The sequence below is a fragment of the Rhinatrema bivittatum genome, chromosome 19, assembly GCF_901001135.1.
Source record: "Rhinatrema bivittatum chromosome 19, aRhiBiv1.1, whole genome shotgun sequence".
Taxonomy (NCBI): domain Eukaryota; kingdom Metazoa; phylum Chordata; class Amphibia; order Gymnophiona; family Rhinatrematidae; genus Rhinatrema; species Rhinatrema bivittatum.
The window spans coordinates 40,801,922-40,826,186 of record NC_042633.1 but is presented as its reverse complement, the minus strand read 5'-3'; the positions used below and the strand labels follow the sequence as shown (position 1 = coordinate 40,826,186).

General features: G+C 56.6%; 2 protein-coding genes across 2 annotated transcripts in view; both read left to right on the top strand.

Annotated features, from left to right (window-relative positions):
* KRI1 (KRI1 homolog) overlaps window positions 1–24,265 on the top strand; it is a 212,971-nt gene that overhangs the window by 146,235 nt on the left and 42,471 nt on the right.
* Window positions 1,803–24,113, top strand: KEAP1 (kelch like ECH associated protein 1). The gene is made up of 6 exons (XM_029585764.1): window positions 1,803–1,943; window positions 8,211–8,959; window positions 18,985–19,670; window positions 20,120–20,325; window positions 22,408–22,584; window positions 23,209–24,113. The coding sequence occupies exons 2-6, from the start codon at window positions 8,420–8,422 to the stop codon at window positions 23,376–23,378; spliced, it is 1,779 nt and encodes a 592-aa protein (XP_029441624.1). The 5' UTR covers window positions 1,803–1,943; window positions 8,211–8,419; the 3' UTR covers window positions 23,379–24,113.

The window sequence follows — 24,265 nt, the reverse complement described above, 5'->3', positions numbered from 1 at the left end:
TGGGTGAGAGTATGATTCACTAATCTGGAGTTGGGCGAGAGACAGCGAGATGCACTGGGGAGTTGAGTGAGAGACAGTGTGAGGTAAGCTAAGTGGAATGAGAGATAGTGGGAGCTGGGTGAGAGTGTGAGTTTAGGGTGAGACACTGCATGCAGCACTAGGAGGGTGGGGAGAGACTGTGAGATGCACTAGGAGGGAGTTGGGTGAGAAATAGTGTGAGGTAAGCTAGGTGGAATGAGAGATAGTGGGAGCTGGGTGAGAGTGTGAGTTTAGGGTGAGACACTGCATGCAACACTAGGAGGGTGGGGAGAGACTGTGAGATGCACTAGGAGGGAGTTGGGTGAGAGACAGTGTGAGGTAAACTAGGTGGAATGAGAGATAGTGTGAGTTTGGGGTGAGACACTGCATGCAGCACTAGGAGGGTGGGGAGAGACTGCGAGATGCACTAGGATGGAGTTGGGTGAGAGACAGTGGGAGCTGGGTGAGACACTGCATGCAGCACTGGGAGGGAGTTGGGTGAGAGACAGTGGGAGGTGGGCACTGCATGCAGCACTAGGAGGGAGTTGGGTGAGAGACAGTGGGAGGTGGGTGAGAGTGTGAGTTTAGGGTGAGACACTGCATGCAGCACTAGGAGGGAGTTGGGTGAGAGACAGTGGGAGGTGGGTGAGAGTGTGAGTTTAGGGTGAGACACTGCATGCAGCACTAGGAGGGAGTTGGGTGAGAGACAGTGGGAGGTGGGTGAGAGTGTGAGTTTAGGGTGAGACACTGCATGCAGCACTATGAGAGTTGGGTGAGAGTCAGTGGGAGGTGGGTGAGAGTGTGAGTTTATGGTGAGACACTGCATGCGGCACTAGGAGGGAATTGGGTGAGAGACAGTGGGAGCTGGGTGAGAGTGTGAGTTTAGGGTGAGACACTGCATGCGGCACTAGGAGGGAGTTGGGTGAGAGACAGTGGGAGGTGGGTGAGAGTGAGTTTAGGGTGAGACACTGCATGCAGCACTAGGAGGGAATTGGGTGAGAGACAGTGGGAGCTGGGTGAGAGTGTGAGTTTAGGGTGAGACACTGCATGCAGCACTAGGAGGGAATTGGGTGAGAGACAGTGGGAGCTGGGTGAGAGTGTGAGTTTAGGGTGAGACACTGCATGCGGCACTAGGAGGGAGTTGGGTGAGAGACAGTGGGAGCTGGGTGAGAGTGTGAGTTTAGGGTGAGACACTGCATGCAGCACTAGGAGGGAGGTGGGTGAGACACAGTGGGAGGTGGGTGAGAGTGTGAGTTTAGGGTGAGACACTGCATGCAGCACTAGGAGGGAATTGGGTGAGAGACAGTGGGAGTTGGGTGAGACACTGCATGCAGCACTAGGAGGGAATTGGGTGAGAGACAGTGGGAGTTGGGTGAGAGTGTGAGTTTAGGGTGAGACAATGCTTGCAGCACTAGGAGGGAATTGGGTGAGAGACAGTGGGAGTTGGGTGAGAGTGTGAGTTTAGGGTGAGACACTGCATGCAGCACTAGGTGGGAGGTGGGTGAGAGTGTGAGTTTAGGGTGAGACACTGCATGCAGCACTAGGAGGGAGCGACAGCCCGCAGAACCCAAACAAAGCGAACGAGGGCTTAAAGGCAACGGAGCGCCGCAACCAATCAGCACCGACGGGGAGGTGACGTTTGGGTGACACCGCCACTCGAGGGCGGAGCTGCGGTGTCTGGGAGGGAGGTTTCGCAGCGTGACGTCACGTCTGAAGAAAAAAGGAAGGGGTCGCGGATTGACGCTGCACGTCGGGCGAAGGGGGCGTGGCCGCAGGGTGACGCTATTCGTCGAGCGAGGGGGCGTGGTCGCAGCTGCGGGCTGGAGACTTTTAATGTGACAGCGGCTCCGGTGCTGAGTCACGGTGACGCCCCCGCCCCGCCCCACCATGGACCGGACACCGACGGGGCGGCTCGTGGCGCACCGGTGAGTACGGGGGTCTCGCCTGACGGACGGCTGTTACCGATCCGCGACAGCGTGAGATCGAGGCCCTCGGCGAGAGACAGCGCGAGCGCCGACGCTTTAGAAATCGTTAAAGGGACGGGGCAGAGCGCGAGGCGGGGAGGGGGGAAAGTGCCAGGCAGCCTCTGTTCTAGATCGAGAGGAAGGGGGGACGCCTGTGCTCTAGAACTCTTTAAAGGGATAAGGGGAGAGTGCAGGACAAGGAGAGGGGAAGGTGCCAGGCAGCCTCTGTTCTAGATCGAGAGGAAGGGGTCGCCTGTGCTCTAGAACTCCTTAAAGGGATAAGGGGAGAGTGCAGGACAAGGAGAGGGGAAGGTGTCAGGCAGCTTCTGTTCTAGATTGAGAGGAAGGGGACGCCTGTGCTCTAGAACTCCTTAAAGGGATAAGGGGGAGCCTGAGCCAGCAAGGCAGCCTCTGTTCTAGATTGAGAGGAAGGGGGACACCTGTGCTCTAGAACTCCTTAAAGGGATAAGGGGGAGGTGAGCCAGCAAGGCAGCCTCTGTTCTAGATTGAGAGGAAGGGGGATGCCTGTGCTCTAGAACTCCTTAAAGGGATAAGGGGGAGCGTGAGCCAGCAAGTCAGCCTCTGTTCTAGATTGAGAGGAAGGGGGACACCTGTGCTCTAGAACTCCTTAAAGGGATAAGGGGGAGCGTGAGCCAGCAAGTCAGCCTCTGTTCTAGATTGAGAGGAAGGGGATGCCTGTGCTCCTTAAAGGGATAAGGGGAGAGGGGGAGCCAGCTTCTCTAGAGGGAGAAAGAGGATATCTATGTTCTAGAACACATACAGGGACAGGGGAGGGCACTATTTAGTTTGTCCTAGAAAAACAGAGGATGCAAATGCCTGTGCTGTTTGTAATGTCTTAAATGTTAACTTTTGTAATTTGTAGCACTGTTTTATATTTTGATGGTTTTGTTGTAATCCGTGCTGAACGGTTGCCTGGAGGTTGCAGAATATAAGAGTTTTAAATAAATAAATCCCCAGCAATAGGTGCAGGGCAGAACTAGGACATTTCCCCATACAACTCAGCATACAAAAAAGATGTTCTGATTCTGGTGTCTTCTCAGCAAAAGCAACACAAGCTCCCTCTACTAGCAGGTGCATTGTAAAATACACCCAGCACGTGTGTAGCAAACCTGCCACACCGTAAAGGACTCACACAGTAATAATTCTGCATCTGAAAAGGCAGCAGTGCACTACCACTGCATGTCCTATTGAGAAAACACAACAAATACGACCGATACATGTTGTCTACATGCTAGTAAAATACCTCACCTCAGTCACACAGAGAAAGATAGACTACAGGACCACAAATTACTAATGTGAAGACAAAACTAGAATGGAAATCCCAGAAAGCCACACTGAATGCAGTGCAGAAGTGAAGAACTAAAATCAGAAATACATTCCCCCCCCCCCCTACACTACCCAAAGTACAAAGATAGAAGAAATGCACATTCCCAAAACTGACATCTGGATCATGCACCCTGCAACTCCCCCTCCATAACTCCATCATCCCTCACTTCTCCCAATCATCTCACACTCACAACCCTGACCCTCCCACCTCTTTCCCACCCAGCAGCTCCCTACGCCCTCTTTCCCTGCCCTGCATCCCCAGTCTCCCACCAGGTGAAGAGAACATCACTTCCAGGCCCCAGCAGGGGAAGATAAAGTTGGTGTCCTGTCGGGCCCAGAAGAACAGGAGCTGGCAATGTCTCTCTCTGATCCGGGTGAAGGAGGAAACAGCCTCCCATTGGGCCAGGAAGAGGAGAAGGGAGTGAGAGTAGCCTCCTGTCAGGCCCGATAAAGGAGAAGGTAGTTCCCCCAGATGATAAGGAAAGAGCGGCCTCCTGCTGGCCCTGCGACACACCTGCGGAGAGCCACTGCTCTAGAATACAGATAGGGAAACCGAACTTTCAGACCCATGCAGGGACAAGGAGCATGCGGGCCAGCCTCTTTGCTAGAAAGAGCACACGCATGCCTCTTCTCCAGAACACATACATGGTCAGGGCAGAGCACCGGTCAGCCTCTACTCTAGAACACGTTCATGTAGAGATCATGAGCCAACCTCTGTTCTAGAGTGTGGGCGCCTGCACTCTAGAATATGGATAGGGGAAAGCATGAGCCAGCCTCTACTCTAGAACGAGGGTGCATGTGTTATACAACACACAGGGACGGGAGAGCACACACACCAGCCTCTGCTCTAGAATGAGAGGGGGGTTAAGCGTCAATGCTCTAGAACATATGTATAGGGAATGGGGAGATTGGGAGGCAGACTCTGCTTTAAAATGAGATCCTGCAAAGTGCTCCCTGCTCCAGAGAGATGGACCTTCCCCCTCCTAAAGGAGACATAGGTGGAGGGGTGGGGGGGTTTCTTTTCTAGAATTAGGCTCTTATCCCCCATTCTAGAAAACAGAAAGGGATAGATTCTCTAGAAAAAGGGAGGGCATTGTTCTAGAACAGTGGTGTCCTTTTTCCAGTCCTCCAGGGCCGCAGATAATTTAGGGTTTACAGGATAACCATAACGAATATGCATGAAACGGATTTGCATACAATTGAGGCATCTCATGCATTCTGGAAATCCGACCTCTCTGTGGTCCTGGAAGTGAATGCAGCTGCTTTAGGCCAAGGGAGACTTGGATTGCTCTGCTCTGCAAAGGAGAAGGCAATCCCTGTCGTCTGTCCTGTCTCTCCCCCCCCCCCCTTTGATTAGAGAGATACCTGGAGGAGGGGGGAGTGCTCTAGAAATAAATGAATGTCCTCACCCTTGTTCTAGAAACAAAGACCAATCAAGACCGCCTCTCTCTCTCTCACTGTGTTCAGGAGTAGGAGAGAGCACCTTGGCCCCTGGGCCGGTAGAATTAATTTAGAATTAGATCTTGCTCTGAAATCCCGGAGCCGGGCAGGCTCTAGATCGTAGCCCTCGGAGATTATGCGGAGACGGGTAACCGCGTGTAGGGGGGGGGGGGGGGAGGAGGAGGCTGGGCAGGGCTGAGGGGGGATGCCCTTGGTTTTAGGTCCTGGCGCGTATAAGGGGGACCAGAGAGGAGCAGGGCGCTCGCCGGGGGGATTCCTTATCGGCAGAGTAGCGACCCCCGCGTTATTCCTGCCACGGACTCGGCCGGGTGAGGGAGTGGGGGGGGGGGGGGGGGGGGTTTATGGCACGGAGAGATGCAGATGGTCGCCCTGACGCGTTCCCGGCGCACCAGGTGGTTGGATTCCAAGCGACCCGTCTCTCCGCACCCCGGGGGCGTTGACGTCCCGTTAATGCCCCGTCCTGGGGGTGGGGGTGGGGGTGAGGGGTTTCTGCTACTCTCCCCCGCGTGCTTTTGCCCCCCACGGGACTTTTTTTTGAGGCGGGGGCCCTGTAAGGTGGGTGGGGAAGAGGGTCCTGCGTTCTGGATCCCTTCGGAAATCTAGAAGTCCAGGGGCAGGAGAGGCCTTCCTGCTTGGCGGGAGGGCAGGGCCCGATCCTGGGCGTCCTCACTCCGGCGACTGCTCTCTCTCTCCCTCTCTCTCTCTCTGGGCAGGTAAACAAGCCCGGTTAGTGCAGGAGCGCGGTGTTCCCACGGGCGGGATTTCATCAATCATTGCAGACTGCTGGGGGGAGATCGAAGGCCGTCCTCTCGCTGCTGCTCCTGGCTTCGTATAAGATTAATAACGCCCGTGTTTGCCGCTTTCTCCTCGCCGTCGCGATTTGCCTGGTCCCCCCGGGGGGCGAGCGCGTCCCTGCCACGTCCGGTCCGCGCTGGGGGGGGGGGGGGGGGGCTGTGGCGTCGGCTCCGCGGCTTGGGGCGGTGGGGGTTTCTCTGGGCGCGGGGGGGGGGGGGGGGGGTGCGCGGGATCCGCCTGACCTGGCTGGCACCGGGGATGCAGGTGACGGGGCTCCCCCTCCCTTCCTCCTCCCGGAGGTGTGCGTGGGACCTTGCTCCTGGGCCGTGAACGCACCGGTGACTCAGCTGGGGGGGGGGGGGGGGGGGATAGCCCTGAGGCGAGCCCGGGAGGGGCGAAGCTGAAAATGCCGACCTCATCCTGACTCAGGGGCCGCCTGTGCGCCCGACGCCAGAATCGCAGGACAGCGCTGGTGAGCCGGGGGGGGGGGCTGCCCTAGGAAGCCGGACGGACTTTGCTCTGTCGCTGGGAAAAGCAGGAGGCAGGATTGGGGGGGGGGGGGGTGATTATCTGGGCTGCTGCTGCGTAACCTTTCAGGAAGGTGAGGCGGGGCGGTGATTGGGATTTACAAAATCTCTCTTCCACTGAAAGGTGATTTTTTTTTTTTGGCTGCGTGTCAGGGCGACAGTGGTTCGGCGGCCTGCAGCCACCTCTGGGGCGGAACTGAGGTTTTTTTTTACCGGCGCCGGTGTTTCGTGTGCACGGTGCCCGAGAGGGACGAGGTTAGGGGTAATCGGGGTACGCGGGGGGGGGGGGGGGGGGGGCTCCCCCGCGCAGGGAGGTGACGCGACTCTCCTGGAGGTTGGGCGCGCGGGTGCCCTCGTGCCAGATCCGGTGGTGGGCGGAGCGGGGTCCGCGTCGGGGACTCGCGCAGTGGCACGGAGGGTGGTGGTGAAGGGGGTTCAGGGTGCGGGAGGGGCCCTTGGTGGGTTTCTCTGGTCCCTGGATGGTGGGGAGAGGATGCCCCCTTAAGGGACGGAGCGCGGGAGGGCGCTGGGTCTTTTGCTGTGGCCTCTCGGAGGCAGCCGCTGACCCCTGTTCTGAAGGTTTCTGGCGGGGGGGGGGGGAGAGCTTTGTTTAGGGTGTAAACCCTATTGGGGGGGAGCGTTGCCTTCATGCTGGTGTGAAATGGCGAGGGGTGGAATGTATTTCTGCATGCGGGAGCTTGCAGGAATGAGCGATATTCATGCACATGTGTGCCCATGGTGCGCGTGCGCGCGTAAGCGTGCCTCCTCCGCCCTTTCCCGTTCCCCGGGTGTCCCGCACGGGGCCCGCCGGGCGCAGGATGGGGGCCTGCCGAGCTCCCTTCTCCCTGCCCTTCCGACCGAAGGGGAAAACCTCGGGATTGCGGTCCCGCCGCGTTCACCGCCGGGGGCCGCGTCTTCCTCGGCTTAAGTTGGTTTCCTGCAGCGGTCGCGCCTGACCGGGCTCTTGGGCTTTGACGGCGCCCGCTTCACGTGAGGGCACAGAAAGCTTGAGGAAGTTACGTCTGGGGCTCGGGAACGGGTTCTGGGTTTTTTTACCTCCCTGGGGTGCGCGCGGGTGCGGCCTTCGCAGCTCTCGCGGGTTAGGGAAAATCGCCGTTTCCCTGTCCCCGCGCGTGCGTGTGCTGGGGCAAACCCAGGCCTGGAGCGGTCCGGTCGCAGTCGGGGAGGGGGTAGCAGGTAATAGATTTTATCTCTGCTGGTTTTGAGGGCGGGGTGGGCCAGGGCAGAGCCCCTAACGTTAAGCGTTTTTTTTTTTTTCAAGTACGAGCAGCGAGAGAATATAAACTCGGCGCACGGCGCTTCGTACGTATTCCCTTCCTGCCCCTCCACGATCGGATGGGCGCCTCCTGCTGGCCGGAAGGGGGAATGGGCGCAGCTCCAAACTCCCCCCCCCCCATCCCTGGAGAGGGGGGGGGGATCCCAGGGGACCAGCCAGGGGGGGGGGGATCCCAGGGGACCAGCCGAGCGCTGCGGGATTTCTGCAAACTTTTTTTTTTTTTTTTTTCATTAAGCCCAGGCACCGTAAATCTTAGGGGAGGCGAGGACACGGAGGGAAGGAGTCCGGAGGGCATGCCGGCCCCTCCCAGGTGCTTTCTGCTTTGTCATTCTGCCGTGGCTCGGGGAGAAGGGAGGGTTTTGCCCAGGGACTGTGAAAAGATCTCTTTGTTTAAAGCCCGATTAATCATAACCCGGAGCTGCCAGGGGATAAAAGGCGCTGGCCCCTGCAGAATTCAGCTGTCGCTCCCCGCCTTCCCTGTATAAAACCCTCTCCTGTAGGTATTCGGGGACCGGTAGCCCAGCCTGGAACGTTGCAGGGCTTGTGCTGGCCACCCGTGAGGAGGGGGGGGGGGGGGGGTCCCTGTCCGGCAGCCAGGAGGGGACGGGGCCCACAACCGGTGCCACCGGACCGGTGATTCGAGTGTTCCCCCCCCCCCCACTTCCTTAGTTCAGCGATTTTATGAGCTCCAGTGCTGCCCTCAGGCTGAATTGTGTGAGCTGTTAGTAATGTATTTTTGGCACAGTTTCTGAATCGCAAATCCAGCTGATATTTGCCTTTTGTGTTTTTTTTTTCACCTAGGCACCTGGTTGCAAATGAACTGACTGATTTACCGAAGGCCTACATGGCAGGATCCTAAGCGTCCCCTCGTGGAGATTTTGTGGAAACCTTGGACTATTTATTGGTGTGTGCGGTGGGATTTTTTTTTTTTGTTTTTGTTTTTGTTTTTTTTTGTTTTGTTTTGTTTTTTATTTTGGACTGTCAGCGATGTCCGGGAGCTGCCCACTGTGATGTACGCCACAGAGTGCAAGGCCGAGGTGACGCCTTCGCAGAATGGCAACCGTTACTTCAGCTACACGCTGGAGGACCACACCAAGCAGGCCTTCGAGATCATGAACGAACTGCGCATGAGCCAGCTCCTCTGCGACGTCACCCTCCGGGTCAAGTACAACTCGCTGGAGGAGGAGTTCATGGCCCACAAGGTGGTGCTGGCCTCCAGCAGCCCCGTCTTCAGGGCCATGTTCACCAACGGGCTGAAGGAGTGCGGCATGGAGGTGGTGTCCATCGAGGGCATCCACCCGAAGGTGATGGAGAGGCTCATCGAGTTCGCCTACACCGCCAGCATCTCGGTGGGGGAGAAGTGCGTCATCCACGTGATGAACGGGGCGGTCATGTACCAGATCGACAGCGTGGTGAAGGCCTGCTGTGACTTCCTGGTCCAGCAGCTGGACCCCAGCAACGCCATCGGGATCGCCAACTTCGCCGAACAGATCAGCTGCGAGGAGCTGCACCAGAAGGCCCGAGAGTACATCCACATGCACTTCAGCGAGGTAGGTGGCGGGGGGGGGGGGGGGGGGGGGGGGCGACGACCAGGTTGCAGACACTCGGAATCACTCCCCTTCCCATGGGGTGCACAAGGGTAGGGGGGGGGGGGTTAATGTCAGAGCGTGGATTGAAAGGCGAAGACGGGGGGGGGGCGGCTGACTGATGCCGTTGGCCGGTCCTCGGCCAAAATTTATTTATTTATTTATTTATTTATTTAGATGCGTCTTGATTTATTTAGATTTATTGATTTATTTAGATGCATTATTTAGATTTATTGATTTATTTAGATTTATTGATTTATTTATTTAGATGCGTATTAGATGGGGGGAGCGTGCGAGATGGCCTCGCACGCTCCCCCCCCCCCCCTCCCCAGGAGGTTACTGCACTTAGTGTGGGTAAAAGCGTGCATGCTGTTCTGCAGAGTGTGCACTCCTCACCTCGGAAAGAGAGAGAGAGAAAATAAAAGCAAACGAGTCAAGCCGGGAGGGAACGAACAGGAAGTGATTTCATTTTCAAATCGCCCCGCACGATTTCCGCCGCGCGCTTCGCGCCTTCCGTGGCGCAGAGTTACCCGCGTGACGGCGCGCCGCCCAAGATTTTTCAAAGGGAAGACACCCCCCCCCCCCCCCCCCCACGGGGGACTGGAAAATTTAACTCGCAGGTCCAAAGCGTCTGGAGAACAGCCCTCCGGATGTCGACAGCGACGTAAACTATTGAGATCGCGTTTCCACGGTAGCGATTTTGCACGAAGGTCCAACTTCCCGCACGGCGGCAGGGGTGGTGGCCAAAAAAACAAAACAAAACAGGAGCAAAGCTGGGGGGAGTCCCAGTTTTGCTTTGTGATGCAACTCTAGCAATACCAACATCACATCCTCATTGCAACAGCATCCTAGCTATTTATTTAGTTATTTAGTTATTGACTGGAAGGGCAAACCAGACTCCACCAAAAAATGTATTTATTTATTTACAAATGTTTCTATCCCGCCTTTACAAACAAAGTTTAGTCAAAACGGTGTGCAAAGATATAAATCAAAAAATAAAACTTTCTTAAAAATTACAAAAACCATAATAAAAAATAAAAAAACACAATAAATAAATGAAAATCCATAAATTATTAAATTTCAACATTCAAATATAAGATAATCAAAGCAAGTGCCATGTAATTGAAGCGTGGAGGGGGGCAGAACGGTGGAAACGGATGTGAACTTATTGTCTGATGGGAGTAATTTTGAAGGCAATTTGTTTTTAGAGTTTTTTTTGGAAGTGAGTTGAGTTAGGATAGGGATCCTAGTGCGTTCCAGAGGATAGGGCCTGCCACAGAAAAGGCCCCTCTTTTTATTGCCATGTCTAGACGAGCTTGTCGAGGTGGAGGTCCGTCAGGAAAGTTGTGCGTCAGTTTCTGATCCTTCAGACTGAACGAGATAGATCTGGATGGACCGTTGGGAGAGGTCATGGTCTTTCGGTTTACCTGAGAGACGCCGCGTCCAGCGTCACGCGGCAGACTGAGCGCGCGTTGCGTTGTCCAGATTTTACCGTCTGCTCGAGATCCTGCTCCGAAGGGTTAAGTGCCGGGCGAGCGCGTGTCTCGTTGACCCGGTTGCCGCATTGCAAAGGTTCCTTGCGGTCGAAGAGATTAAACGAGCCGGTGCCGCGCTGATGGACTCTTATCGATCTAAACGATTGATTTTTTTTTGTTACCCACCGACCCCCCCCAGCGTTTCCTTTCCCGCTTGTGTCGAGTTGGGGGTGTGATTTTTTATTTGTTTCTTTCTGGGTAGAGCACGAGGGCTCTTCCGTTGTCCGGCGTGCGAAAGGCCCCTGTTGTATGGGTGTCGGCTGGGGAGAACGTGACCGGTGACGTAACCGGTTCTGACGGAATTGGGTCACCGCTTTCGGTAAAAGCTTGGGATGAGTAGGTAATGGTTTCCAAAAAAAGCTGGGTTCGCTGGAGGATGGGTCACTTAAGTGCCCTGCAGCTCGCTGGCTCTCCGGGCAGAGGTTACGGATCTGTGGACGAGCGTTTTCCATGCCACAAACGTTTCATTATTTATTTATCTCCATCTTTTAATTGCTTTACGGATAAAACAAAATAAATGCACACGAAACCATTTCACGGAAGAGCAACTGACCCTGCAGTGGCAGTCGCGATCGCAGGGTCACATACCCACGCCTCGTTAACAAAGTCGTCAGTAAACGCAGTAATGTTTATCTAGAAGGACTACTTTTGCCGTAGGTTCGTAAGGCCACCTCATTAGCCGCTCGGATCCGAATCCGACTGCTCCCCCTTCACCGCCGCTCGTGAGCCGCGATGGCGCCTGGATGTCCTCCCGTGGAGTTGGACCGTATAAGCCCCCCGCTTTGTAAGGTGCATCGGGTAATGGATTCAGCTGTGGGACGGCGCAGGCATGCACGCATTCGGGGGCCGATGCAGCGTCTCGCGCAAAAACGTACATTTTAAAGACAGACGCGTGGCATTTACACGGGACGAGCGCTATTGGCTTACTCGCCCGCTTGGACGCGTGTTTTGGGCGGGTGAATCTTGGCCCCTAGTAGAGTTTCATTTTACTTCTCGAGAGAGTCGAAGTCTTTTGAATTATTATTGTTATGCTTTCAACATCCAGGCCGTTAGAGCCAGAGAGACTGTTCCTCCGCGCTGGGTTAGGAGGTGTGGGATTAATGGCCCCTGTCAGCCATGCGAACCCATTCCGGTGCTGTCAGAACCGTTGTCCCCTCCGATTGAGAAGGGAATCGGTGGGAATGCACCCAGCCGTGGTGTGACAAACGCGCCCTTTGCCCGTGCTTGATCGGTCGGGTCTCTTGGAGCGGTGCCGCTGTAGCTTGCGACTGAACGGAGAAGTCCATAAGCTGTTATTCACCAGACAGACTCGGAGGGGGGGTGGAAAAGCCATTGCTTATCCCTGGGGCGTTAGCTGCACGGGATCCGTTTACTGTCCGGGATCCCGCCGGGCGCTGGCGGCGTGGATTGGCCGCCGTTTGAAACAGGATGCCGGGCTTGACGGACGCGATGGCGGTGCGTCACGGGATTATTTCTGACGAGACCGATTCGGAGCCACACGGGCGGGATGAACGCAGGCGCAGACCAGGCCAGGTCAGAACGCAGTTTACACAACTGTCCCAGGGCATCCGATCCTCTCCCCTGCTTGCACAGCCCCCAGGCTCTTATTAACGTTTACAACAAAAAGGGGGGAGCCGTGTCTCTCTCTCTCCCGTCTGCAGATGCCGTGGCTTAGGACTGTCCCGATTTACAGGGCCCGAGCACGTAAGGTCTGATACTGCGACCCCAGGACTGATAGGAAACGAGAGGGAGGAAGATTTCCCACAAACTATATAAATGTGAACACAGCTGTAAAGACAGCAACATCTGCCCGGACCTCAGGGATGGCAGGACGGGCAGATCTCAGCTCCAGATCTTTATATATATTTTAGGCATTCTCTGTAGTAGTTGCTGTTATCTGCAATCAAGCATGCGGTGTTATTTGTACCAATTCTCTTTGTCTAGTTATTCCTGTAAGCCAATGATAAATCCTTCTTACTTTTACCTGGCACCCGAGGTGAGAGAGATAGAGTATTAAGGTGAGCCTTGTCGGGTACTAATGCAAGTCCTGAGAGTTTCACGAGCATCCCCAGTCTCTCCCGGCCGGGACCCAGAAGGCAATGCACTGGTCTGCATTTCCACGGCGGTTTGAAGAGGTGCTGCGGCGTGCCGTCGTCGCCGCGCGCCCGCTCGTGCGGCTGAGGTTGGCGGCCCAGCCCGTCCGCTGGAGTATTGCCTTTCCCTGGGAGACGGATAGCTGGGATCCGAATCTTCTTTTCCCCGTCGTCGCTGACGTCCCCAGTGTTCACCGCTTAACTTGCAAAGCTGGCAAGAGCCTGGCCCCTTCCTCTTTGGTTCGCATTGTTGCTACTGGGTTGGTCCGTGCGAATCTGGAGAGCCTCGACCTTCAGGGAAAAATTGCTCTGGAATCAGAGCTTTTAAAGCTCTGATTCCAGAGCTTTAATAGCCTTAATTCCAGTTGGTTTTTGTTTAATTGCCGCTGTGCGTGGCTCATCTCGGGTTTTGCTGAAGCCATGAAGCCTCAATGCTTTTCAAACGCCTTCGTGTTAAAATCCACCTGTTTTCCAGTAACGATTGTCAGCATTTCTATTTTGTTTGCTCTGTGAATGGGAAGGTAGGCGTTCCCTTTGCTCGTATATCTAGATTTGCAGCTTTGTAATTCACTAGGAATCTGAGGTTTTGCATCATTTTCACAACTTGATGTGATATTTTTTTTATAGCGTTTCCGTAAGATGTATTCAGTATCAGTCGGAGTTCTGGGGATGGAAACGCCTAGGCCCTTGGTTTAAAAAAACTCCAAGCTGCTGCCAGGAGGAAGGGACGCGTCCTGTACTGGTGAAGGGGGAACGTTGAGTACTTCCTCTGTTTCTTTGTCCAATCTTGAATATGCGCACAAGTGGTTGAGCGAGGTCAACCACTCCCGTTGGAAGGATTGTAGCCAAAGAGGTCATCTTGAGCTTCCCCATCTTTCGAGAGATCCAACATTGGATGCAGAGCTCCAGTTTTCATTGGGGATTAGGAAACCTCCGTAAAACAAAATCCCTCCTCCTGTTGGTCTTGTTGGACTGGTTGAATCGCTTTCCATCTTAAAAGAGCTTTTAGCCTTTGGGGTTCGTATGTCTCCCAGTTGTAAGGTTGATAAGGGTTTGGTTTTTTTTTGAGGCGGAAGCTTCTTCGACGTTCGGGAAATATTCTTGATGAGTGTTTGTTGCTTTTTTAACGCCCGTCTGACTGTGGTGATGTGACCCCATTGTTCTTTGAAAGATTGTAGCCTTCCCCCTGCCGTAATGTACGGCAATGGGTTCCGATCGTGTTCTTCGGTGGGTTAAAACCCAGGCTTCAGTCTCGGGGAAGGCGGCTGCCGTCGACTTGCTTGCGCGTTGCTGAAGCTGTGGCAGGTGCTGTATTGGATGTGGTCCGCGCTATGCGTAAGGGTTTTATCGTTTTGGGGTTATTTTTGCGCGTAGTAGTAAAGTTTTTCTGTATGCACCCTGCCTGCGTCTTCCTTGCGAGGGAGCATCCATTTTGTGACCCGGATAGCGACCGGAGGGCTGGGCCTTTTGATTTTTAATGGATGCCACTGTTTCCTTAACTTTTGCCTCCAAACGTTTCATCGTGGGGGGGTATGTGCCAGCTTTTCTTCTGCGCCTCCCCTGTCCGGCGCTGTCCCTCCGGCTGAAAGTCTTGAGAGGAAGCGTTGGGTGAGTTGTACAAGGAATGTGGGATGTTGGCGTGGCGCACTCTTCCATCTCTCTCCTGACTTGAGCGAGTGGCCTGTGTTTTTTTGTTCTGCTGATCCGTTTGCTTGTTCCTTTAGCTTTTGTAACTTATTAAAGAGGCCGTGAATCATTTGCAGTTGGTTTGCTTCAGTTCTGGACTGCAAACTTGCAGCTGGGAATGATCCTTCCTATGGTATCGAGTTATTCTTCGGCCTTTTCCCGGCCGTGTATCAGAATGTTTCGCCTTTCTTGGCTCTTTTTTTTTTTTTTAATAACGCTTTATTAACATTTTCGTGGCATACGACAAGAAAGAGATAGGAGGAGAACTCCTCTGCGTTACACAAAGAAAGAACTTTCCCCATGGAAACAGTAAGTTTTGGGGTTTTTTTTAGGTCAACACAATTAATATAATCAATACAGCTGGAACGACTCCGGCGCATACTTCGGAAAGGCAGAGTATATATCGCTCCGTGTATTACCGGGTCAAGCAAAGAGTTAAGTACCTTCGAAGTACTCGTAATATGGACCCTCGAACGCTCATATTATTTTGCACGCTCTTTTCCGAGGTCAAAGCACTAACAATTCAATACCCGCAATATTCTCTGATCTGCGAGCGCCAGGGCCAAAACGTAGCTACGGTGACCCCCGGCCACCGAAAGCAGACGCCCGGCGAATGTTCTGCATGCTGACCATGGGACAAACCCCCCGCCCCACCCCACGTACGAATATCATGTGCCCGTCCGGCCGCAGCCTCTCCAGCGCCAGGACGACATTTTAGAATTAAAATACGAGGGGGAACGATGGATCCGTCCAGCAGCTCGAGCGTTAATTCTGCTCTCTTAGCACTGATGGGAAAATGTGACCTGCAGGACTCCCGTCTACGCTTCCTGCTCCTGGGATGCAAGCTCTGAACTTGGGGGGGGGGTCATCCTTCCAGAGCGCTCGCCCGCTCTCCCGCGTTTTCACCGCATCGGCCCGAAAGTGAGAAACCCCCCCGCCTTCGTCCCGCGGCCGAGCCCACGTGCGCGAGACCCATCGTCTCTCCAGTCCTTCGGGACACGGATGCCGGTGGCCTTGGGGGGACGTCCTGCAATGTGAAACCGTCGTGCACCCGTCTCGAACGACAGATAAGAGGGAGGCCGAGGGAGAAGCACGTGGCGATGATAGCGCGGGAACTTCATCGCGCGCCCGGAAGATGCACAAAGAGCTTTTCTGGGCTTAGGAGAGAGAGAGAAGCAACGCGGCGCCGTCTGGATGACGTCACCCGGTTTGTGCGGCTGCTCGCCCACGGAGAACTTCCAAAAGCAAAAGAGGGCTTCCAAGCACTCGGGGGAAAAAACCCAAGGAAGGGTTCAGCATGCGACTGAGCTGGGACCCGTCGAGGTTCCCCTTGCTCTGGAGCGTCTACCACGCGCCATCGCGGCGCGCGGAGCCCGGACTCTTCCACCTGAAACTCTGGCGGAAACCTGAAATCTCCCTCTGGGTCCGGGCCCCTCGGCGGCGGTGGAGAGGGGGAGGATCTTGTCCCCCCCACCGGAGAGGTCTAGCAGGCCCTGGTGGTAGAGGAGGCCATGCAGAGAGGCTCAGTAACAGGAGCCAGGCCTGGCGCCCGCTGGGCCCAGCGTGCAGGGACAATCCCCCTCCCCTCCCCAGGGTCCGTGCGGAGAGGCTGATCCAGGCCTGGAGAATGTGATCCAGCGGGGGGGGGGGGGAGGAAGGCAGAAGGGCAAAGCAGTCGGTGGTGGAGGGGCCATGGCGAGGAGGAGAGGAGGATCCAAACGCCTTAGGAGTTCAGAGCTGGCCGCTTCTCTCTCCTTCCTCTCTCTCTGCTCTCCAGACCCATTCGGTGTTTGCCAAGGACGCCCGGGACTGTGCTGAAGTCAGCAGGATCCCCCCGGGAGCTGTTTACTGCCATTTACCACACTAAGAACTATTAATATCGCTGACTTATTAAGCACTTTTACTCTCCTACTTTTATTTAACTTTTCAAGAAGCACAGACTTAAACGGGGGGGGGGGGGGGGGGGGGGGGGGGGGGGGGGGGTGTGTTTATAGTGGGCTGCCAGTGCAAACTCGCTGATGGCGAACAGGACAGCCGCAGCCGTAACCTTTTTCCTTGGAACGCCCCCAGGCCGAGGTGCTCGGGGCAACTCCAAAACGCATTTTTTTTCTGCAGAATCAGAAATACGACCTGAAAGAGACAAAAAAACAATAAAAGATTCCTTCAGCGCAAAGGACAGGAACTCCGGTTTCGTTTTGATTTTTTCCGTAACGTGTGTTTCATTTTACGATTATGATTATTATTTTAAAACGATGACCTCTCTCCTGTGGCCGCGTGCCCGGAACCCGTCCCTGGCACCTCCCTTTCCCCTCCCCCCCCTTTTACGGTTGCCGCCTCATCCCCAAGTCAGCCCCGCGGGCCCACCCGGTCCCGGCTTTGCCGGGCTGCGTTGCCGGGAGTTGCAGTTCTGATTTTATCTTTCATAAAGGAACCCACGTCTCCCTGCATGGGGGAGGGGGGGGGGGTGGTAAATGGGAACTACGGTTCCCAGCATGCAGTGCAGCAAAACCAGGGCTGGGGCAGCGTCCTGTTCGTGACGTCTTGATCGTTAGGGACCTGTCGGGTCTCACCAGGCACGAGGCAACCTCAGGTGGCCGCTCCCAGGGATTCAGGGGGCACTGAGGCCTCGGGGGTTAGGTTTTGTTTTACCTCTGGCTCTGCACCCCGGGGTACGACACTGCACCGCGCACGCTCGGTGGTGCAGCCGGCGCGAAGACCTCTTTCCTCGGGCCGTCTGACGCAGGGAGCCCGGCGCGGCGCTAATAACCTGCGCTGCGTGTGTGGCGTCGCGGGGCAGCTGCGCGGCTCCTGAGAGAGTCGCGCAAATACAGGGCTGGCAGTGACCTTCCAGGGCCTTAACCCAGAGAGCCAGGGGGCTCTGAGGCAGACGGAGAGAGGGAGTGCTGGGCGCACGGACATATCTGCATTAAACGAAGCCTTCTAGGGCCCTGTCCCCTGTGGTTGGAAGGGGTGGCTGTTCCTGCTTTGAATAGCAGGAGGCAGTAGGGCTTTGTGTGCAAACAAACAGCCCCCTTATCAGCGCTGTCACGTGAAGGTGAGACCGCAGACCTTGGCCCTGCAGTGATTACAGGATGGGGGGGGGGGGGGGGGGCTGGAAACTGCAGGGGCTTAGAGGGCCCTTCCCACCGGTGCTTGTGAGGCCTCCAGCACAGCAGCGGCCGGGGGGGGGGGGGGGGGGGGAACTATCCAAGCACTGTTCCTGCCTTGGGCGTTTCCGGGTGCTGCAGTCTCTTCACCCCCCTCCCCCCCACCCCGAGGACCCCCTATCAACCGGCTGTGCTCTCTTTATACCTTGGGGAGGGGGTCGGAGCTGCAGCCTCTGCCCCCGCGTGTCCGTGTACGGTATCCGATGACAAACAGCACTGCAGCACCCTCTGGTATTTTTCACTCGACCTCCCGGTGAGAGAGGGAAGAGCGGTGCTTTGTTTAGCTGACCTGTTTCCTCTTGGAAAGCAGAAGGGAATGCATTGGAGGGAGGGAGGGAGGAGGGGGTGGGTTGTTTTGCAAGTTTAAGTGGAGCATGAGTCATGGTGAATTGTACCCGAGCAGCAGCTCTTCCTGGGATCACTGAGTCATGGCTCTGTCTGTGGTTTCCCCAGCACTTAGGAGGAAATATTTGTTTTATAGTCAGTCAGGGGGGGGGGGGGGGGGGGGGGGGGTGTGATCCTGTATCCTAGCCAGAGGCGGGGGAGCCAGAGTTTGGGAGGAGGAGCCCTCTGGGATAGAGGGAGGCTGATTCTGGGTCGCCTGCTCCTCCCTCCTCTTTCGCCACAGTTGGGTCACCTGGAGCCTTCGACCTGACTCCCCAGGGAGCGGCTGAAGCCCCCGGATGCTTTGGGGATGCCCTGACGATGCTCTTGGGGGTAGGGGACCTGGCCATGCCACGGGCTCCTCTGTCCTCCCGGCTGCCTTCGGTACTTACCTGAGAAGTAGCCCATGAATTCCTCTGAAATAAAAGCGTTAACAGCGCCAGGTGACGCCAGGAAGCCGAAACAGGAGGCTCAACCTGTTAGAAGTTGCCTCAGTAAAAAAAAAAAATGCAGCACTGAGCAGGACCAGAAACAGAGCCTGTTCGGTTGTTGGTCCCATTCTTTGGAACGCTCTGCCGGATCCTTTAAGGCAAATTCCTAGTAGGATGGAGTTTAAAAAAAGCACTGAAAACTCACTTGTTTCAAGAAGCCTTTAAAGATATGGAAATCTCTTAGTTAGAATAAGTAATGTTAGGTGAGCTGCTTGCTTTATTGATGTTAAGTTAATATCTACTTTTGTTCTAATTTCTGTCTTTTAAGTTTTTATAATGTAGACGCCAATTTTATTTCCATATCACCTTAACTTATGTTATTGATAATTATTAACCCTGTATTTTTATTCTTACTTTTTTTTGTAAATTTTTGTTTTTATTTGCTTTTATTATTTCTGTTTTATTTATTTTGTTACATTTTATTTTTATTCTTAATTTTTATTCTTGTAAACCGCTTTGAACAGTTATCGATACTGGTAAAACGGTATAGAAATATGCCAAGTAAATCTTACTGAGCCCGGCAGAGCCCTGCTGTACCCAGTGAGGCCGTGCGGCAGGGTGCCTGCCCCGGAGAGCTCGCGGCCCTCACAGCCCCCTCTCTCTCTCTCTCTCTCTCCCTCTCCCCGGGCACAGGTGGCGAAGCAGGAGGAGTTCTTCAACCTCTCGCACTGCCAGCTGGCCTCGCTGATCAGCCGGGACGACCTGAACGTGCGCTGCGAGTCCGAGGTCTTCCACGCCTGCATCGACTGGATCAAGCACGACTGCGGGAGCCGGCGGCTCTACGCCCAGGCCCTGCTGCGGGCCGTGCGCTGCCACTCCCTCACCCCCCACTTCCTGCAGCTGCAGCTGCAGCGCTGCGAGATCCTGCGCTCCGACTCGCGCTGCCAGGACTACCTGGCGCAGATCTTCCAGGACCTGACCCTGCACAGGCCCACCAAGCTGCCGCCCTGCCGGGCCCCCCGGGTCCCCCAGCTCATCTACACGGCCGGGGGCTACTTCAACCAGTCGCTCAGCTACCTGGAGGCCTACAACCCCGCGGACGGCAGCTGGGTGAGGCTGGCCGACCTGCAGGTGCCGCGCAGCGGCCTGGCGGGCTGCGTGGTGGGCGGGCTCTTCTACGCCGTGGGCGGGCGCAACAACGGGCCGGAGGGCAACACGGACTCCGGCGCCCTGGACTGCTACAACCCCATGAACAATCAGTGGTCGCCCTGCGCCCCCATGAGCGTGCCCCGCAACCGCATCGGCGTGGGCGTCATCGACGGCATGATCTACGCGGTGGGGGGGTCCCACGGCTGCGTCCACCACAACAGCGCGGAAAGGTAAGGCACGGCCCCTCCCTCCCCCACCCCCTTTTCCGGGAAACGTGCCGGACTGGGAATCGGTGGGGGAGGGGTGTCCCCCTTTTTCTTTGTTCAAGAGTAGGGGGGGGGAGGGGGAGGGTCCCTGCCGGTGCGGACCGCGCGCTCTCCCTCTTCCTCTCCGCGCCCGCCGCGTCCTCGCGGGCTTAGCCGGCTCTCGGCTTCCGTCCTCTGCAGCCAGCGGGGGATCCTTCTCTGAGTTCCCTCCCCAGCCGCAGCGCACAGCGCGAAGCCGGGAAATGCGCAATCCCACCCGGATTTACCGCCCCCGACGGAGCGCCGCGCGCGGGAGCCGTGCGAGAGCTCCCCCCCTCCTCCCGCGGCAGTAAAGTCACGCGGCGGCCCTGAGCGGGAACCGAAGGACGCGCTCTGAGGGTTTTCTCTCCTTTCCTCTCCCCCCCCGGGTGCAGGTACGAGCCTGAGAAGGACCAGTGGCAGCTGGTGGCGCCGATGCAGACCCATCGGATCGGGGTGGGCGTGACCGTGCTGAACCGCCTCCTGTACGCGGTGGGGGGTTACGACGGCACCGACCGGCTGAGCTCGGCGGAGCGCTACTACCCGGAGAGGGACGAGTGGAAGGCCATCGCGCCCATGAACACCGTGCGCAGCGGAGCAGGTGAGTGCGGGGGGAAATGGGGGGAGGGGGTGTCTCGTCCCGTTTCGGGAGAGGGAGGGGCGGTAACACAAAACGTGGCCGGCATTCAGCCTTCCGAGAGCCGGTGGCATTCTGGGGCCAGAGACGTGGCTCGTGCTCTGTCTGTCCTTTCACCCTAACAACTTATCAGACACACACTCACACACACACACTCACACACACTCACACACACTCACACACTCACACACACTCACACACACACTCACACACACTCACACTCACACACACACACTCACTCACACACACACGACCGTAAATGTTTATTTCTAGCCTGGCAGACGAGTCCTCGGGGATAGACGGCTCATCAGGTCCAGTCGCCAGGTGTACAAGGAGCTGAAGAGCTGTGGAAGGGGAAACCCCCCCCCCCCCCCCGATCCGATAGAAAGCTAAAGCTTGCCGGCACCTGCTCACTCGGCCCCATAGAGACCTTAGGTTTTATCGAGGCCTCCCTGGCGACGTTCACCAGCGCCTTGGGGGTTTGCGTCCGTGCGTGGCTTCGCGGCGCCCGTGTCCAGCGGCTGGCGCCGCGTGGTGTGGGGGTGGGTTCTCGGGCTCGTGGGGGAATGAACTGGGCGGGACGTAGCGCTCCTTGCTGGCGGTCATCGCTGGGTCCCACACAGATCTGCTGGTTTTCCGTTTTGTATCCCCTTAAGGTACCTCCCCCGCTACTCTAGTGACTCCTGCGGATCTGTGAACTTTCTCCCCTGCCGGTCACTACCTATTCAGGCGTTTTGCGTGATTTTTATTTTTCTGAGGAGGACAGAGCAGGATGGACCGGGCCTGGCTGTAAGAGAGTTCGGCCTAGGGGGGGACGCCCTGTGCTTATCTTTTGTTCAGTGACGGCCGATACAAAAGAGAATCGGTCCATCCGCTCCGGATCCTGCTCTCCACGTCCTCCGAGACTTGTTTAAACCTGCCCCGGTTCCCCCCACCCGCGTCTCGCTCCGAAAGAGGGAATTAGTTGGAGGAGCGGTGGATTATTTCATTTCATTTATTAAAACTTTATAAACCGCCTGTAAAAAAAACCAAACAACACGTTACCCAAGTGGTAATACGAAGAAAACTAAAAAACAATCATAAACTTCATACAGCATAAACGAAATAAAATAATTACAAGTAACAATGCATAATAAAAAATGAAATAGACGTAAAACACAAGGCCCAGCAGTGTTACAGCATCACCCGAGCACAGTCACTCACACTGCCAAAGGTGCTGAACTATTTCCAAATTGCCTTTATTGAAAAACCAGCTCAGAAGCAGAAGGAACGTCCAGGGGTGAGGGGTCGCCTTCCCCGGGAGTCCAGAATCTGGGAGCGTCCGCTGGCGGCTTCCACAAAGCTGCATAATGCGGTGAACGGCCTCCGTCACCTGACCCTCCCTCTAACCTTTACAAGGGAGGTGTCGCCCTAGGAAAGCTCGTTTTTTTTTTTATCCGGCACGGGATTGCTTTGGCCAGCACGGCATCCGAGGTCCTGCTGCCTGCCCCCGTTTTACGCGCGCGCACGACTCCGGCGTAAGGGCAGGGCGGGGCCGGGAGAAAGCTGGGAAACCGCGCTAGCGCGCGCGACGGCTTTGCCTGGCGTCGACGCGAGTGGGGAAACTTCCGAGGCCCTGCGTCGGGAGAGGAAACATTTCCAGCATTGCTCGCGAGGGCTTGGGGGTTTGTGGCTCAGGGGGCCCCTGCGCACGTTCCCCCCCCCCCCCCCCCCGCGCCTCCTTCTCCCGCTTCGGGGCACAGGGAAGCTGCGCGTGCTGCGCGTGCTGCGCGTGCAGCTTGTCCCGCCGTCCGAAGGGGACCGGAACGCTTCCGGCTCTCCCTCTTCCTCCGTGTGCGGTGCCACAGGGCAAGAAGCCTTTTTAGCTGAGAGAGAAGGAGCCGCGCCCCGAGCTGCCTCCCCCCCCCGGACTTGAGAGCCCCGGGCCTCTCCGTAAACGGCCCTGGTGCGGACGGGCGGCAGCTCCCCGGGGGCCGCGAGGCGCGCACGTGGCCGGCGGCGGTCAAGCTTAGCCCCCATCTCTCCTGCTCTCTCTCTCTCTGCCAGGGGTGTGCGCCATGGAGAACTGCATCTACGCCATGGGCGGCTACGACGGCACCAGCCAGCTGAACAGCGTGGAGCGCTACGACGTGGAGACGCAGCAGTGGGCCTTCGTGGCGCCCATGTCCCACCGGCGCAGCGCGCTCGGCGTCACCGTCCACCAGGGCAAGATTTATGTTCTGGGTAAGTTTCGCTGGGCAGATGCTGGGTTGTGGGTTGTGTTTTTTTTTTAATTGGTCCGGTGAAGTGAAGACCCCCACCTTGCGTGCGGCTTCCTTTCCTCTGGGAGGGTGAGAAGGGGAGGGCGTTAGGTGCCTAACTCTGGGAGTTGGCTGGAGCTGAGGAGTGGCCCCTGCAGTTGGGAGTTTTCTAGGAGCCTAAAAAAAAACAAATATGGCGGCCTTGGCTTTCTCTCCGGCTCTAAGTGCTCCGGGGCCGGGTGACTCATAGCCTGAGGCCACCTTGAGGGGCGGGCACTGCGCGTTTCCGCGGCCTCCCACCCTCCCCTGGCTTTTATTTTTTTTACGTTTGCGGCGGGGCAGGGGGGGGGTTTAGTTTCCGGGTTCCGGCCCGGGCCCTCCGCTTCTCCCGCCGGGGGGGGGGGGGGGGGGGGGGGGCGCCAGCCGTCCTGCTCTGCCACGGGCTCTTCCTCCCTCTTCACCTTTAGGAAACGCTCCGTCGGGTCCTCTCAGGGGGTGGGGTGGGGATTTGCCAGGAGAGAGGAAGGTCAGGGGCGCGCTCGTCCCTGCCCCCCCGCTAACCTGTGACCCTTTTTTTCTTTTTGCTTCCTTCTTCCGCCTCCCCCAGGGGGATACGACGGCCACAGCTTCCTGGACAGCGTGGAGTGCTACGAGCCTGCCACGGACACCTGGACGGAGGTGACCCGCATGACCTCGGGCCGCAGCGGGGTGGGCGTGGCCATCACCATAGAGCCCTGCCGCAAGCAGCTGGAAGCGCGGGGAGGGTGCTGCCGGTAGGCATCTGACCAGTCAGCCTCTTCGGCTGGGGGGGGGGGGGGTTAGGATTGGTTTTTTTTGTAAAATAGGTTTTTTGCCGAGTCAGGCCAAAATTCAGTGTTAAAAGGCGAGGAAGGGGCCAGGGTAACCTGGAATAAAGGACACTGTGCCATCAGTTGAGTCGAGTCTTGTGGCTCCTGTCGAAAGGCGAAGCTTTCGTCGCGTTAGGCAAGCAGGGGAGGGCCACCGGTCCCCCCCCGTCCCCCCCCCCGGCTGGACTGAGACGATTTACTATTAACCTGGACTAGTAGGGCACGGGCTTCTTACTGCCCCCCCCGGCCAGGGGGATGTCCGGGCTCTGCTCCACGACTTCCTACGGGCGCCGGATCGTAGCCTAAGCCGAGGCGGAAGGATTTCCAAACGCCCTCCTGTGAAAAGGCCTGGGATGTTACGAGGGGGGGGGGGGGGGGCTGTGCAATCTCCCCCCCCTCCAGCACGGAACGGCCTTGTACGAAGGTGGTGGACCCTGTGCCTGCCAGGACCCTGTGCCTGCCAGGACCATTATCATCCCCTTCACCCGCCTGCCTCCCTCAACCCCCCCCCCCGTCCTGTCTGAGAAGGTCACCGCTGCTACGGGTGGGGCTTCCCTGCCTTATACTCTCTCCCATCCCCCACCTAAGGAAAGTTGAGGCCAAAAAAAAAAAAGAAAAACTGGTAAGAATAAACATGGAGGGGTCTAATACCAGGAACCCGATCCCGTGCGTCCAACGCCGATCCAAACTAACGAACAGGCTGATAGAGTATGGCGTGCTCAGCCACGCGCACATCACCCCTTATACTGAAGCCGCTATAGGCGATATCTGTTTTCCATGTGCGAGATGTCGCCTGGCACTTCAGTACAGCCCTGG